The 15,584-nt window shown below is 42.7% G+C and overlaps 1 protein-coding gene across 31 annotated transcripts in view; it reads right to left on the bottom strand.

Moving 5' to 3' along the window:
• LOC139584449 (disks large homolog 2-like) overlaps window positions 1-15,584 on the bottom strand; it is a 349,254-nt gene that overhangs the window by 91,581 nt on the left and 242,089 nt on the right. Inside the window, exon 1 of one of the 31 annotated variants that reach the window (XM_071416510.1) lies at window positions 3,901-4,563. The exons of the other annotated variants lie outside the window; for them this stretch is intronic. Coding sequence (XP_071272611.1) covers window positions 3,901-4,152 — 252 coding nt within the window. The 5' untranslated portion in view covers window positions 4,153-4,563. Of the gene's footprint in view, window positions 1-3,900; window positions 4,564-15,584 lie in introns of those variants that run through there. 31 annotated transcript variants of the gene reach the window in all.

Genomic DNA, 15,584 nt, shown 5'->3' with positions numbered 1-15,584 from the left:
TTATGTTATGGCATATCTGTCAATGACAGATAGACAACCAAACAACCCAAAAACTGACTGACTATCAGATCTGACACTGACAGATTTTTCCCATAGGGAAGTCCAACACTGACACTTTACTATACTGAACAGAAACATACACACAATATGTAAAGTGTTGGTCCCATGTTTCATGAGCCAAAATAAAAGATCCCAGAAATGTTCCATTTGCACAAGAAGATCTCAAATTTGTGCACACATTTGTTTATATCCCTGTTAGTGAACATTTCTCCTTTGCCAAGGCAATCCATCCACCTGACAGGTGTAGCATATCTAGAAGCTGGTTAAACAGCATGATCATTAAACAGGTGCACCTTGTGTTGGGGACAATAAAAGGCCACTCTGTAAAATGTGCAGTTTTGTCACACAACACACTGCCACAGATGTCTCAAGTTTTGAGGGAGCGTGCAATTGGCATGCTGACTGCAATAATGTCCAACAGAGCTGTTGCCAAATAATTTTATGTTAATTTATCTACCATAAGCCACCTCCAACGTCATTTTAGAGAATTTGGCAATATGCCCAAACGGTCACACAACCGCAGATCATGTGTAACCACACCAGCCCAGGACCTCCACATCCGGCTTCTTCACCTACGGGATCGTCTGAGACCAGCCACCAGGACAGCTGATGAAACTGAGGAGTATTTCTGTCTGTAATAAAGCCCTTTTGTGCCTGATTGGCTGGGCCTGGCTCCCAAGTGCCCCTGCCCAGTCATGTGAAATCCATAGATTAAGGCCTAATTTATGTATTTCAATTGACTGACTTCCTTCTATGAACTGTAACTCAGTAAAATCGTTTGAAATTGTTGCATGTTGCGTTTATATTTTTGTTCAGTATAGTTGAAAAGACATAATTTCAACCAGTTATGTCATTGAAATTACGTTTTTTTCGGACAGTTTTACTCACTGGGATTGTGCCACTTCTTCGCTCAGGAAGTGAGAACCACAATCAGTCTCATTCCTCTCTCTAATAACCTTGGTCAATACACTACAATACTGCACCTGGGAGCAAAAGACATTGAACCCTGTTTGCCAATACCATGAAATGACATGATATGGTTTCATTCAAATGTTGAGATTTAAAAAGATGTTAGGACATGTAAAAAAGCTTATGGTGCAGATAGCAGGCTTGTAAATACAGAGCAGCCCGAGAAATAATGCTGCAGTTTCTGTGATTATTATCTGTGTATAATTAAAATTTATTTATATCAATGACTCATATGTGGCCCATTAAAATTGCCAAAACCCATTCATATTTCATTGTCCAAATAATATGTGTGTGTGTGTGTGTGCTTGTTTTGCCCACTTACTCACCTGAGCCTCTGTCCACACTGTCCCAAAAGTCTTATTTCAGAAACCGGGAGGTTACCAAACACATTTTTACCAGAGATCTGAACATTTCCATCCAAAATCTTTAAAAACACTTTCGTAAGTCAATGAAATCTAGCGACAAGATTTTCAGTCACAAAGACGTGGGCCTGCACGCACACGAGCCGTGCAAACACACTATTTCACAGTGTATCACAGATAAACTCAGCAAAAAAAGAAACGTCCTCTCACTGTCAACTGCGTATATTTTCAGCAAACTTAACATCTGTAAATATTTATATGAACATAACAAGTTTCAACAACTGAGACATGAACTGAACAAGTTCCACAGACATGTGACTAACAGAAATGGAATAATGTGTCCCTGAACAGGGCGGGGTTAAAATCAAAAGTAACAGTCAGTATCTGGCACACCAGATACTGACTGTTACTTTTGATTTTAACCCCGCCCTGTTCAGGGACACATTATTCCATTTCTGTTAGTCACATGAGATGAGTGCATCTCCTCTTCATGGACTGCACCAGATTTGCCAGTTCTTGCTGTGAGATGTTACCCCACTCTTCCACCAAATCACCTGCAAGTTCCCGGACATTTCTGGGGGGAATGGCCCTATCCCTCACCCTCCAATCCAACAGGTCCCAGACGTGTTCAATGGGATTGAGATCAGGGCTCCTCGCTGGCCATGGCAGAACACTGACATTCCTGTCTTGCAGGAAATCACACACAGAACAAGCAATATGGCTGGTGGCATTGTCATGCTGGAGGGTCATGTCAGGATGAGCCTGCAGGAAGGGTACCACATGAGGGAGGAGGATGTCTTCCCTGTAACACACAGCGTTGAGACTGCCTGCAATGACAACAAGCTCAGTCCGATGATGCTGTGACACACTGCCCCAGATCATGACGAACCCTCCACCTCCAAATCGATCCTGCTCCAGAGTACAGGCCTCGTTGTAACGCTCATTCCTTCAACGATAAACGCGAATCCGACCATCACCCCTGGTAAGACAAAACCTTGACTCGTCAGTGAAGAGCACTTTTTGCCAGTCCTGTCTGGTCCAGCGACGGTGGGTTTGTGCCCATAGGCAACGTTGTTGTTGATGATGTCTGGTGAGGACCTGCCTTACAACAGGCCTACAAGCCTTCAGTCCAGCCTCTCTCAGCCTATTGCGGACAGTCTGAGCACTGATGGAGGGATTGTGTGTTCCTGGTGTAACTCGGGCAGTTGTTGTTGCCATCCTCCTGTACCTATCCCGCAGGTGTGATGTTAGGATGTACCGATCCTGTGCAGGTGTTGTTAAACGTGGTCTGCCACTGCGAGGACGATCAGCTGTCCGTCCTGTCTCCCTGTAGCGCTGTCTTAGGCATCTCACAGTACGGACATTGCAATGTATTGCCCTGGCCACATCTGCAGTCCTCATGCCTCCTTGCAGCATGTCTAAGGCATGTTCACGCAGATGAGCAGGGAAACTGGGCATTTTTCTTTTGGTGTTTTTCAGAGTCAGTAGAAAGGCCTCTTTAGTGTCCTAAGTTTTCATAACTGTGACCTTAATGGCCTACCGTCTGTACGTTGTTAGTGTCTTAACGACCGTTCCACAGGTGCATGTTCATTAATTGGTTATGATTCATTGAACAAGCATGGGAAACAGTGTTTAAACCCTTTACAATGAAGATCTGTGAAGTTATTTGGATTTTTACGAATTATCTTTGAAAGACAGGGTCCTGGAAAAGGGATGCTTCTTTTTTTTGCTGAGTATATCTATTCACTTTAACATCACCAAGCTAATGGACTGGGAGGAGAAAGCATTGCTACATTCACATATTATGCAAGAGTGCATCTTTTGAACAGTGCATCCTCAACTCACACATCATTTTAGATGTGATGCCTACTGGGTATGTGCCTGCTCTGGGGTGAAGTTTCCCCAAGGTACAGATCTAGGATCAGCTTCCCCTCCCCAAACTCTAACCATTAGTGGGGAAAAGCTAAGCTGAACCAAGCTCAAGGTCAGCGACTTTACCCATCAATCTGCCTACAGCTTGTGTCACTCTCTGAGGCAAATCTCACAGAAGCCTCGTTTTTAGAAAACAGTAAAACAGAGTAATGATTCAGATGAATGTCTGAATTAAAATGCATCCTAGCTGCATTTAGTTTAGTCTTTGTCCTCTTGTTAAGACAATGCCTGTTGGCATATTGGCATAGCTACTTAATATTGTAAAGTTCTCCAGCTCTATGCAGCTCCCAGCCGCCAACCAAGAAACCTGAAGATTACACAGGGAAGGTATAATCCAAATTCAGCACCTCGGCTTTAGCCCGTGAGTGGGTTTGCTGAGACTGCAACTCATTCCCCCCCATACGGAGCCAAGGGGAACACAAACTCTTACACGCATACATACATACACACACACACACACAAACCTAACCCTTGCTCATATACTGCTATATAACAAAATCCCTTCTCAATCTTGTCATCCTAATGGTCCCCTTAGAGCTGCTCTGATCTGGACCATAATGCATGAATGGTTGGTTACCTGGTAGTGGTCCTGCCAGCTCTGACTCTGCGGACAGCCGCATTCGGACCACAGGTCACAGCTGCCTCCTTTGGCGTGGACCACAGAGCGTCCTGGGCTTCTCCAAGAGCTTTCAGAGCGGGTAGCCATAAGACGGCCCCTTTGCCGGGGCAGAGTAGCACCCCCTGAGGCTGAGCCATAGTGGTATCCCTGGGGCGGTTGCTGCTGCCATCCACAATAGCACGGCACCTCTCCACAGCCCCGTCTGTCCATCTCCACAAAGCAGCTCTGCTGTTTGTTCAGGTAGGCAGCAGTTATCCTGCCCCGTGCAATCCCTTGCTCCCTCTCTCTTTTTTTCCTTTCTCTTTAAGGTTTCTTGTCTTCCGTGCTCTGTGAACAAGGGAGGTGATGCTCGACTCCTCTAACGATAAATTAACAAACGACACTATTAAGTTGGCAGTGTGTGTGTGTGTTTCCCTGCTCTGAGAGAGAGAGTGCGTGTGCATGTGTGTGAGTGAGTGGTGACAGAGAGGCTGTACTTCTGTTAGAGACCAGGCATGATAGGAAAGTGAGAGGCAATAACAGCAGCAGCAGCCAAGCAGCAGCTGTGTGTGTGAGAGAGATATAGAAAGAGAGAGATAAGGGGTGGTCAGGGGCAGAGAGAGAAGGTGGAAGAATAACAAAGAGCAGAGATGGAACAGAGAGAGAGAGAGAGAGCGAGAGAGAGAGCGAGAGGAAAGCTGAATTAGAGAGAGAGAAAGAGGAAAGATGAATTAGAGAGAGAAAAGGAAAGCTGAATTAGAGAGAGAAAGAGGAAAGATGAATTAGAGAGAGAGAAAGAGGAAAGCTGAATAAGAGAGAGAAAGAGGAAAGCTGAATTAGAGAGAGAGAAAGAGGAAAGCTGAATTAGAGAGAGAGAAAGAGGAAAGCTGAATTAGAGAGAGAAAAAGGAAAGCTGAATTAGAGAGAGAGAAAGAGGAAAGCTGAATTAGAGAGAGAGAAAGAGAGAGAATAGCACAGATGAGCAAAGAGAGAAGGGGCTGGTTAGGATCTTTTGCGTTGCTGGCCATGTGCTGGCTGGTAGCTCTTTGTCAATAGATGACTCAACCTGCAGCACAACATGACGGCATCCACGAATCCAGGCAGAAGCAATCTATGCTCCGCACCTCTCTGTTTTCAATTACAGATGCTTCTGTCTTTTTCGCCACTTGAGTTTCTCACTGGGTCTGATAACATTCCTACCTCTAAACCGCCTCCGCCAAGAAACACATGGACTGAATCAAACCCAGATTTAATCAATGTCACTTGTAGTTTGAATGATACATATTTCTCTGTGTAATTCATACGGTAGACTGCATGGCATTGTAGGATTTTCAAATGCTATCTCATAGAATGGTAATAAAGAAAAATGTGTTCTTCTTGTCATTTGGACAATGACAATACATTGTGGAGATTGAAATGCGTCTCAGCACGAGGCATGTAGCCTATCAATCAATGACCAACCACAATACACACTCCATGATTGATAGAATTGAAGTAGATGGCCAAATGATTCATGCATTGGCAAGAATAAGGTCACTGGCACTTCCTAATTCAATGAAATGTCTATTTTTTTTTTATTCCAGCGTCAGATTTAATCACAAGCGAAGGGCTTTAGATGGAGTAATTGATGCTAAACCGCTCAGGCTAAACTATCCAGCTGCTTTCGATCAGATTAATGCCCCACACTGATATCTACTGCACAACTGTTGAAAACAAGCCGATCAGAAAAACCCTACCAGAAATTTCACAACAGATTAAAGCTAGACTCAGCGATATGATGTAGATGCAGAAAATAAACAGTATTGTGGATCAATTTCCCCAACAACTAAGAGCATTGAAGTATGAGGCTCTACTTCCCAGCTGTTGGTGCCCTTGGCTACAATGCTGAAACAGAGTGATGCGAACCTGAGCACATCCGCAGATACTGTGTGTGACTGTGATAGCAAAGTCATGCGAGACACATTTAGTATGATATGTTATGTTTCGTGTGGTATGTATTCATTTGTGGATGTCCATCACCCATTTCGTATGATATGTTACGAATTACAATTCGTATTACATGTTATGATTTTGCAAACATACAATATGTTACGAATTAGTAAAATGTATAATATGTTACGGTTTCCTTTTGTCCAGGTTTGAGATTGCGTCATCTGTGGCTCTGTTGGGGTGGTATGCGAATTGGAGTGGGTCTAGGGTTTCCGGCATGATGGTGTTGATGTGAGCCATGACCAGCCTTTCAAAGCACTTCACGGCTACCGACGGTAATCATTTAGGCAGGTTACCTTCACTTTCTTGGACAAAGGGACTATGGTGGTCTGTTTGAAACATGTAGGTATTACAGACTCGGTCAGGGAGAGGTTGAAAATGTCAGTGAAGACACTTGCCAGTTGGTCCGTGCATGCTTTGAGTACACGTCCTGGTAATCCGTCTGGCCCTGCGGATTTGTGAATGTTGACCTGTTTAAAGGTCTTGCTCACATCGGCTATGGAGAGCGTGATCATGCAGTCGTCCGGAACAGCTAGTGCTCTCATGCATGTTTCAGTGTTGTTTTCCTCGAAGTGAGCATAAAAGGCATTTAGCTCATCTGGTAGGCTTGGGTCACTGGGCAGCTCGCGGCTGGGTTTCCCTTTGTAGTCAGTAATAGTTTGCAAGCCCTGCAACATCTGACAAGCATCAGAGCCGGTGTAGTAGGATTCAATCTTAGTCTTGTATTGACGCTTTGTTTGATGGTTCGTCGGAGGGCATAGTGTGATTTCTTATAAGTCTGGATTAGTGTCCCGCTCCTTGAAAGCGGCAACTCTAGCCTTTAGCTCAGTGCGGATGTTGCCTATAATCCATGGCTTCTGGTTGGGATATGTATGTATGGCCACTGTGGGGACAACATCGTCGATGCACTTCTTGATGAAGCCGGTGACTGATGTGGTACAGTATACTCCTCAATGACATTGGATGAATCCCAGAACATATTCCAGTCTGTGCTAGCAAAACAGTCCTGTAGCGTAGCATCTGCGTCATCTGACCACTTCCATATTGAGTGAGTCACTGGTATCTCCTGCTTTAGTTTTTTCTTGTAAGCAGGAATCAGGAAGATATAATTATGGGCTAACATGCTATGTAGTTACAAAGTAGCTAAAAAGTAGTAAGTAGTTGAACAGTTGCTAATTAGCTAAAATGCTGAAGTTGTCCCTGATGAGATTTTAAACTCACAACCTATACGCCCGACCGACCGTTTTTCCCTTAAGTAACCATCGGATTTATGTAACCATACCAACATATCATACTCATTTCTAGTGTTCCGGATTTACATTTACTATGTTAGTCTAGTCTATGAGACCAGGCTGTGATCAGACCCGGTGTCATTGGTGACTGGCTTCTTTCCAGGCAGCCTTTGAGGCTCCGGCAATCCTAACCTTACCCATTAGTAGGGAAAATGCTAACCTGACCCAAGATCAGTGTCTAGAGGCCACTTCACCATACTCCAACGTTGAGAGATAAGCACTACAATGGAGTAGGAGTGCCCAGAGCCTACAGAATAATTGATAACAACACAGGACAGAAATACTTCTACATGACAGAGGATACTCTGAATCCTGGATTTCATTGAGAAGTATCAGATATTCTCTTTCTACATTGATAGGACATTATGGATATCAGTATAACATACTGGTTTCAGAATACGAGATTATATGGCAATCAAAGTGGCCAAGATTAGGTTTGGTGAATTACATGAACTACAGAGTACCCTTGATGGTAGAACACTTCCATGGACCACCACATAATGAATGCATGTATAGTGTCTTCCCAATATAGGTAGCCTACCACTCAACATGCATGCATGCATGCACATACACACACACTTACTCACGCATGCATGCACACACACACACACACACACACACACACACACACACACACACACACACACACACACACACACACACACACACACACACACACACACACACACACACACACACACACACACACACACACACACACACTTTTGCAGACCAACTCTAATCTCAATCTGCTGTTTACACTACTAATCCTTGGCACTCCGGATCTATGTCAGCTCGATTTCATCAGATATCCAGGGTGCCTCCCACCAGTGACCTCTCCCCCTTCTCTTGAAATGTAATACTCGTTCACTATTTCCCACAAATCTAAAATCATTGGGCTGGTGGGAGTTTTCACCTTATTTCTTATACCAGTCATTTCCTTTCAAAACAGTGAAGGGATGTGAACTAGTGCACATTTATGACGTAGTGGTAATTAGGACATAGCCTAAGTATGCCGTTGCATCAACCAGATAACTCGTCAGCATTACGTCACATGTTGTTTCCTATTGGATATTGTGCGCTATGTACAGGTATGTACACATCATTTTTTTAATGGAATGTGTATTGTGTACTTGTTAGTACATTTTTTCCCTAGATTGCCAATGGTTTTATATGTGCAAGGCAATTTACCTCTCAAGGGCAAAAAGAGTACCTATAGATTTAGAAATAAAACTGAATGGACACATAATGGACCTTATCCACAAAGCAGGCGTTATGGTTCTGAATCTAGGCTTGAAGGGTAAGAAGGAAAAGTGCTCCAGAAAATAGTGCTGAAATGTTCCTCATGTTTAACCTTTAATTCTGTTATGAAACTGTTATCTACCATATTACACTTTTTCTCTTATGCCGAACAGTCCCAGCAAAGTCAAGAAAACGTGACTTCACAATGTGACACGTGGCAATGCCAAGGGTGAAAAAGTCAGCTTCCATAGCTGAGAAGCTTCTTTGGTTGCGGTTGACCATTAAAGATGTGGGAGTTACATAATTTCTGCAGGCATTGGTGTCGGTCTCTGCCAGCTCAATGTTTGTGGGGGCTTAATTACATTGCGGAAGGCCTCCTCTCCCACTCTGAGGCTGACAGGAGTGTGAATGGATACTGACTGTGTCTGACAGCATCAGTACTGGGGGAATATCCTGTGGGGTTGATAGAAACGCAAGTCTCAAAACCGGGCCAGAGCTCAGCAATGCCCCCTGCAGGCCTTGTGGAGAGTTTGTTTCACAGAGTAGAGTCACTGTTTTGGCAAGCTAACTTGTTGTGTGAAGAGTGACTAGGAGTGGGGTTAAGTTGCTCCTAGACAATGAACTTGGATCAGTTTCACATTCTCCCCACTAATGGTTAAGGCCCGGATTGGGGGAAGGGGATGCTGGTGCTAGATACACTACATGACCAAAGTATGTGGACACCTGCTTGTCGAACATGTTATTCCAAAATCATGGAATGAGATGTTTGACAGCCTCCACTCTTCTGGGAAGACTTTCCAGTAGATGCCACACAAGCATTAGTGAGGTCGGGCACTGATGTTAGGCGATTAGGCCTGGCTCGCAGTTGTCATTCCAATTCATCCCAAAGGTGTTTGATGTGGTTGAGGTCAGGGCTCTGTGCAGGCCAGTCAAGTTCTTCCACACCGTGCTCCGTGCTATCTTGACAATTTCTGTAAGGACCTCGCTTTTGTGCATGAGGGCATTGTCATGTCCAGAATCGTCTAGAATGCCATTGTATGCTGTAGCGATAAGATTTCCTTTCACTTGAACCAAGAGGCCTAGCCCGAACCATGAAAAACAGCCCCAGACCATTATTCCTCCTCCACCAAACTTTACAGTTGGCACTATGATAGCGTTCTCCTGGCATCCGCCAAACCCAGATGCATCACTCCAGAGAACGCGTTTCCACTGCTCCAGTCCAATGGCGGCGAGCTTTACACCACTCCAGCAGACTCTTGGCATTGTGCATGGTGATCTTAGGCTTGTGTGTGGCTGCTCGGCCATGGAAACCCATTTCATGAATCTCCCGACAAACAGTTATTGTGCTGACGTTGCTTCCAGAGGCAGTTTGGAACTCGGTAGTGAGTGTTGCAACCGAGGACAGACTTTTTTTTTTACATGCTACGCGCTTCAGCACTCGGCGTTACCGTTCTGTGAGCTTGTGTGGCCCATCACTTCGCGGCTGAGCCATTGTTGCTCCTAGACGTTTCCACTTCACAATAACAGCACTTACAGTTGACGGGGGAAGCTCTAGCAGGGCATACATGTGATGAACTGACTTGATGGAAAGGTGGCATCCTATGACAATGCCACGTTGAAAACCACTGAGCTCTTCAGTAAGGCCATTCTACTGCCAATGTTTGTCTATGGAGATTGCATAAATGTGTGCTTGATTCTATACACTTGTCAACAACGGGTGTGGCTGAAATAGCCAAATCCACTCATTTGAAGGGGTGTCCACAAACTTCTGTATATATAGTGTAAATACCTAGGGAAAACTTCATCTGGGATCAATTGACTAAGCTACATCGATGTATGCCTGTCAGATCTGTCACTGTTCCATTAATGGCACAATCTATCATTTCCCACAGCCTGACTCTCAACTTTGTTTTGGAAGGTTTAAACTGAAGGATGGGGCTGGAGAAATGTAAACACTTATTCATTGATAGAGCTATGGATGCAATGATTGATAGTCTATGAGATTGGCACAATAGTTTTGAAGCTATACATAGTTTGTGAAAGACAAAAAAAAACATTGGACTAATACAGCCAGAATTTTGGGGTTGTCACAAGACTGTTCACAAATTTTACTTGTTGACTCATTGATCCGTAGCTGGTGTTGAATCATTTACAGATGATGCAATTGCATTTGACTTGCATAGTAGAGTCTACCCAATAGTAGTTGACATTATTAACAGAATTCCATTTAGAATAAAGATGAAATAAGGAGATGATAAAACAAGAAATATTTAAAAAGGTATTCCACACAGCTTTCACCTCTCAGGTCCTTCTTATCATATGTAGGGCTGTTATGATGACCGCCACAATAGCAGCGACGAGTCATGACCGCTGTAAAATTCCACGTGACTGTTGAATCATGGTAACTATGCTCCAAAACTGCGCCCTGATGCCGCTGAATGGTCATTAGTAGCCTACCAAACTTGTTAATGGCCGGTTGCTAATGGCCTGGTACTCAGCGCTCTATTGTCCCTCTAATCACTCTGACATCAATGCAAATGCCATCGAAAAATCAAATGCCCTGGCATTCAGAGTTTGCGCTAATAGGATCACCTGTTGCACAGCGAGAGCAAATATAAAGCAGAGTTTTGATGGGCTCTATTAAAAAGAGAGACCCCCATCAGCTATATATAGGCTAGGCCTACTATATTTATTTCTCAACTCTCCTAATATCAAGCACATTGCTTCGCTTTAGAACTGGAGTAGCCTACCTGGTTGGCATGAAAATGAACAGGAAACGCGTCCTCCATTCGCTATACATGTCTAAAGACCCGATTACATTGAGAATAGTCTGATGGCTAAGAATATTATCAAGTGCTTGTCAAATTGTGAATGAGAGACTGATGAAGTGTGTGCATGCAGCCTGTGCAAGAAACATAGCAGTGCCCTGCCTTTCATGCAACTTTTTTCAACATCATCAGTCACATTACGCAGCCTTAGAATGTAGGCCTATTAGAAATCGAAACATACAGCCTAAGGTTTGTATCACAACTAAAATGTACAAATAACTCTAAATGAAGCATATAGGATGACCTGTTTCAAATGATCACTTTGTTAACCACTCAACACAGAATAGCCCTCTGAAATATTTTGGGAAAAATATCCTTTCTATTTATTTCAGCTATGTTCAATGGTATTCTTCTTGCTATAAAATAATGCCACGGAATTTATAAGCAAATCTTGTCTGCGAAATGAACTAGTGTAGCCCACAGCCATTTGGCAGTCAGATCAGGGCCGAACATAAGGACAACTCAGAATATGCTATTCTGTTCTTCTGAAATAGGCTACATTTTCTTCATATCATGTTTCTTTAGACCTGCCTACAATAAATCATGGATTTATTGTGCTGGTGTAGGCTATATTAAATGAATTTATTAGACTTTTTAAAGTAAAATGTTCCAAAGGTCCGCATCAGTGGCTTGTAGGCTATGCTTGTAGAGGCTCGTAGAGATGCTAAACGTGTTTATGTTAATTAGTGGTCAATTAGTCTACCGCATGACAGTTTTCGTCTTGACAAAATTTCATGACCGCCACAGCCCTAATCATTTCCATTAGATCATGCGTTTCATTCATTCATTTATATAAATGTGCAAATTCATCTTGGACAGTATCATCCTGTTGAATATCTGGCGACTCACTCCACCCTCCCTTGGGTACTTCAGTACGTTTTTCCTTATACCATGCAGTAAAAGGCAATTATGAGCAGATCCCTAGTTCCATCTGCTTCAATGCCACTCCTCTCAAAAATAATTTGACCCCCTCAACAGTCACCCAGGTGAAAGAGCCTGTCAAAACCTGACAGGTCATTTACCGAGGCCGTTCCATTCTGTTGAACAGTGCTGGGCCACTCGAACTGCAGTCACACGGAAGCAGAGCCTTTGGACAAAGGGAGCATGCTAAGAGAAAGAAATGTAGATTATATCTGAACAACTAAATGGCTGGATCTTTCTCTGCATTCTCTTCAACGAGTATAATGTTCACAATAGATGCACAGAAAGAAACAGATATCGAGCTTAAGGTAGTATGATATCTGAGAAATGATATAAAAAACATAGCCTACCCTTTGGCAGTACACTAAGCTTTAGTATGACACAGGGGACCCAGCGGCAGTCTGGCAGATCAAGCATGTCTTTATATACCAATTGCTGCTATTTCTTTTTAGCAGAGTATTGAGGGGGAAAGACACTTGTACTTCATTAGATGTCCACATGGAGGCACTGGTAGCTCAGTTTTTATGTTTTATAGACAAGTGATCACATTGTATACTCCAGTTCAGATCCATCTTAAAGGGGCAATCCGCAATTAACAAAGGCTACTCCCCCTGCCACTGTTTCGGTAAAAAGTTGAGGCATGGGGTTGCAGAAAAGTAACCACTCTCAAATCAGAGGTATGGATACAAGGACCGACCACCCAGGATATCAATATTATAGTTTTAACCATGTTTTGAGGATATACTGTGTTTGTTTACATTTACTTTGTTTACAAACATTGGACTAAAGTGCATATTTTAGGTTCTGATGAGGTATGACAGTTGAACTAAGCGCATGAGACATTTATAAGTTATATTCTTCAAGAATCAGTGGGTATATATAATTAATTGAAAAGTTCAAAAAAATAAGGTAGCAATCACAGATTTCCCCTTTAAAATGCTGCTATTTTCTCAATATGACTTTCGAAGTTAACAAAGTTAATGACAATTCCTATAGAGCTGAGAAAATACAAATATACTACTGGGGATGGTAGAAGAACACAACAACAGGACCTTTTGTGTACATGATGATTAACTCTGAGATATCCGAATAGCTTGTCCACATGTGACGTAAATGGAGTGGAAATTTCATCCCAATCACAACCCTCTGCACACCAATACAACACAAGTAGTACTGTCAATACTTCTGCATTTCTTGGGTCCGTGGTGACAGTACTCAGAGAGGGTGGCGTCACTGTACTGTGGCAGCTGCTACTAGTTTACACAAAGCTGACTACCTATCGATTCCACACATGAACGCACATACATAAAACCGCACACTTTCCCTAACAGGATACAAAGAGGGCAGTGGAGCATAATCATTCATTGAACCTCACACACACGCGCACACACAGCGCCACTTAGCCAATTTAATGCAGCAAGATGAGCCATTCCAGCTCTACGATTTGAAAGACCTTTCACGGAGATATCAGAAGCTGTTGCAGACTTCTGTTGTCGAGGGTATACATAAAGAGCTACATGCAAAATGAAAAGCTGATGATTATTTAATGGCGGAAGGCAAGAGTGAGGCGCTGAGATATTCTAGATTATTCTACCGAGATGTGGCTGCGACTGATTAGAGACTTACCAGCGGGAGATACAGAGGAGGATGCTGGGACGGACCCCATAGTGTACTTTTTTCCCCATATTTTGGTTTAACTTTATTTAAAGGTCTGATATAGATTATCAGCTTAGTGCATATATTCCTGTTGCAACGATACAGTATGGTCATGGCTAGGGTTGCAAAATTCTGGCAACTTTCCCTGGTTTTCCAGAATTCCATAGCTGGAGGATTCTGGATTTCCGGCTTATTCCATTTTAATTCCAGGAATCTTCCAACCAGGATTTGTGGAAAACCAGGGAATTTTGAGAACGTTAACGGAATTTTGCAACCCTAGCCATGACCATACTGTATCTTTGCATCAGGAATATATGCACTAAGCTGATAATCTATATCAGACCTTTAAATAAAGTTAAACCAAAATATGAAGAAAAAAAAAACCCTAGCCATGACCATAAGATATATTTGCATCAGACATATATGCACTAAGCTGGTAGTCACGGCAGATAAGCGATATATCAACTGAAATATCAATATTGAATCTGGGGAGCGGTAGGTTGCCTGGCTAAAGCAACAGAATCTGGCTGAAACCAGAGGTCTCAAACCCCCAGGGGGAAAACAGTTTGGGATAACCAGTCAGAGCGACCCTAAAAAACACCATTAACAAGGGACTCAATGAGAGTAAATCAAAACAGGATATCCTGACCAACGTGTGTAAACAGCTCGTGGTCTTTGAGCAACACTGGCAACATGCAATGGCAACTACCAGCTGCAGACACTGCCAGTAGAACTGTCATCAAGGCACCTGGGTGACCTTTCACCTGTCTGTGACATGCCAAAAACTGGTTGAATCAACATGGGAAACGGATTGGATTTCAAAACATAAAGCCAACTTTTTACCCAACTTTTAACCTACATGGTTATGTTGGTGAAATGTTGGTGAAATGTTTAGTTGATTTTACATTTAATTCACGTTAGTTGACAGGGTTTTGATGGCCATTTGCCTCTGTCACTAGCGAGATAATCATGTTTCTGTTATAATGTATGGTGTCCATAGAAGAAGAGTTGTGCTGAGACTGAGGGTGTCCTAAAATGGACACTGTAGGCATGTGACAAACAAGCCATGCAACACACACAAATGCAGAAACTAATTAAGTGGAACATTGTATAAGTTTTTCCTTTTTTTTTTTAACCGTTTGTAGCATGTGCTGCCAGTTGTATAAAATGTTTGAAATATCCACTTCATAAACGTATTGACACATGTCAATGTCCTGTTAAATGGAGCAGCATGCTTCATTCCACCAAATATAAGACAAAAAAACAAAACAGATGTTTTTTTCAAGCTGAATGAACAGTATTTCTTTAGCATGACCGTGACGCAAATATTCTGCTCTACAATACTGTTGTCTCAAGGCCAAATACGCAAGCCTTTCGTTGAATAATGAGACATGCTCCATAGGTCAATACAACAAAGGGCACAGCTCCCTATGAAAGGCCATAATAACACTGCTGTGACTGCATCCAATGTTGCACTATACGCAATGAGAGGCTATTAGAAAACTCCATTAGGAGGTCAAAGTGCAACTTCTACTGATGATCCATCATTTTCAAACACACTATAAATTAACCAGCGTACAGTATGAGTTTATTGCCAAACAATTTTTTTTTTACTAAAAAAAACAAAAAAAAATGGTCACTGTGTGTCTCTCTACTGTACATTCCTCATTCATAAATATCACCTCATCAATTGTATTTAAAGATACCATTTGCCTCCATGCACATCCATACCTTG

This window comes from Salvelinus alpinus, chromosome 1, assembly GCF_045679555.1.
Source record: "Salvelinus alpinus chromosome 1, SLU_Salpinus.1, whole genome shotgun sequence".
In the NCBI taxonomy this organism is placed as follows: Eukaryota; Metazoa; Chordata; class Actinopteri; order Salmoniformes; family Salmonidae; genus Salvelinus; species Salvelinus alpinus.
The sequence above is the reverse complement of the archived record's forward strand: the minus strand, read 5'-3'. Positions and strand labels throughout refer to the sequence as shown.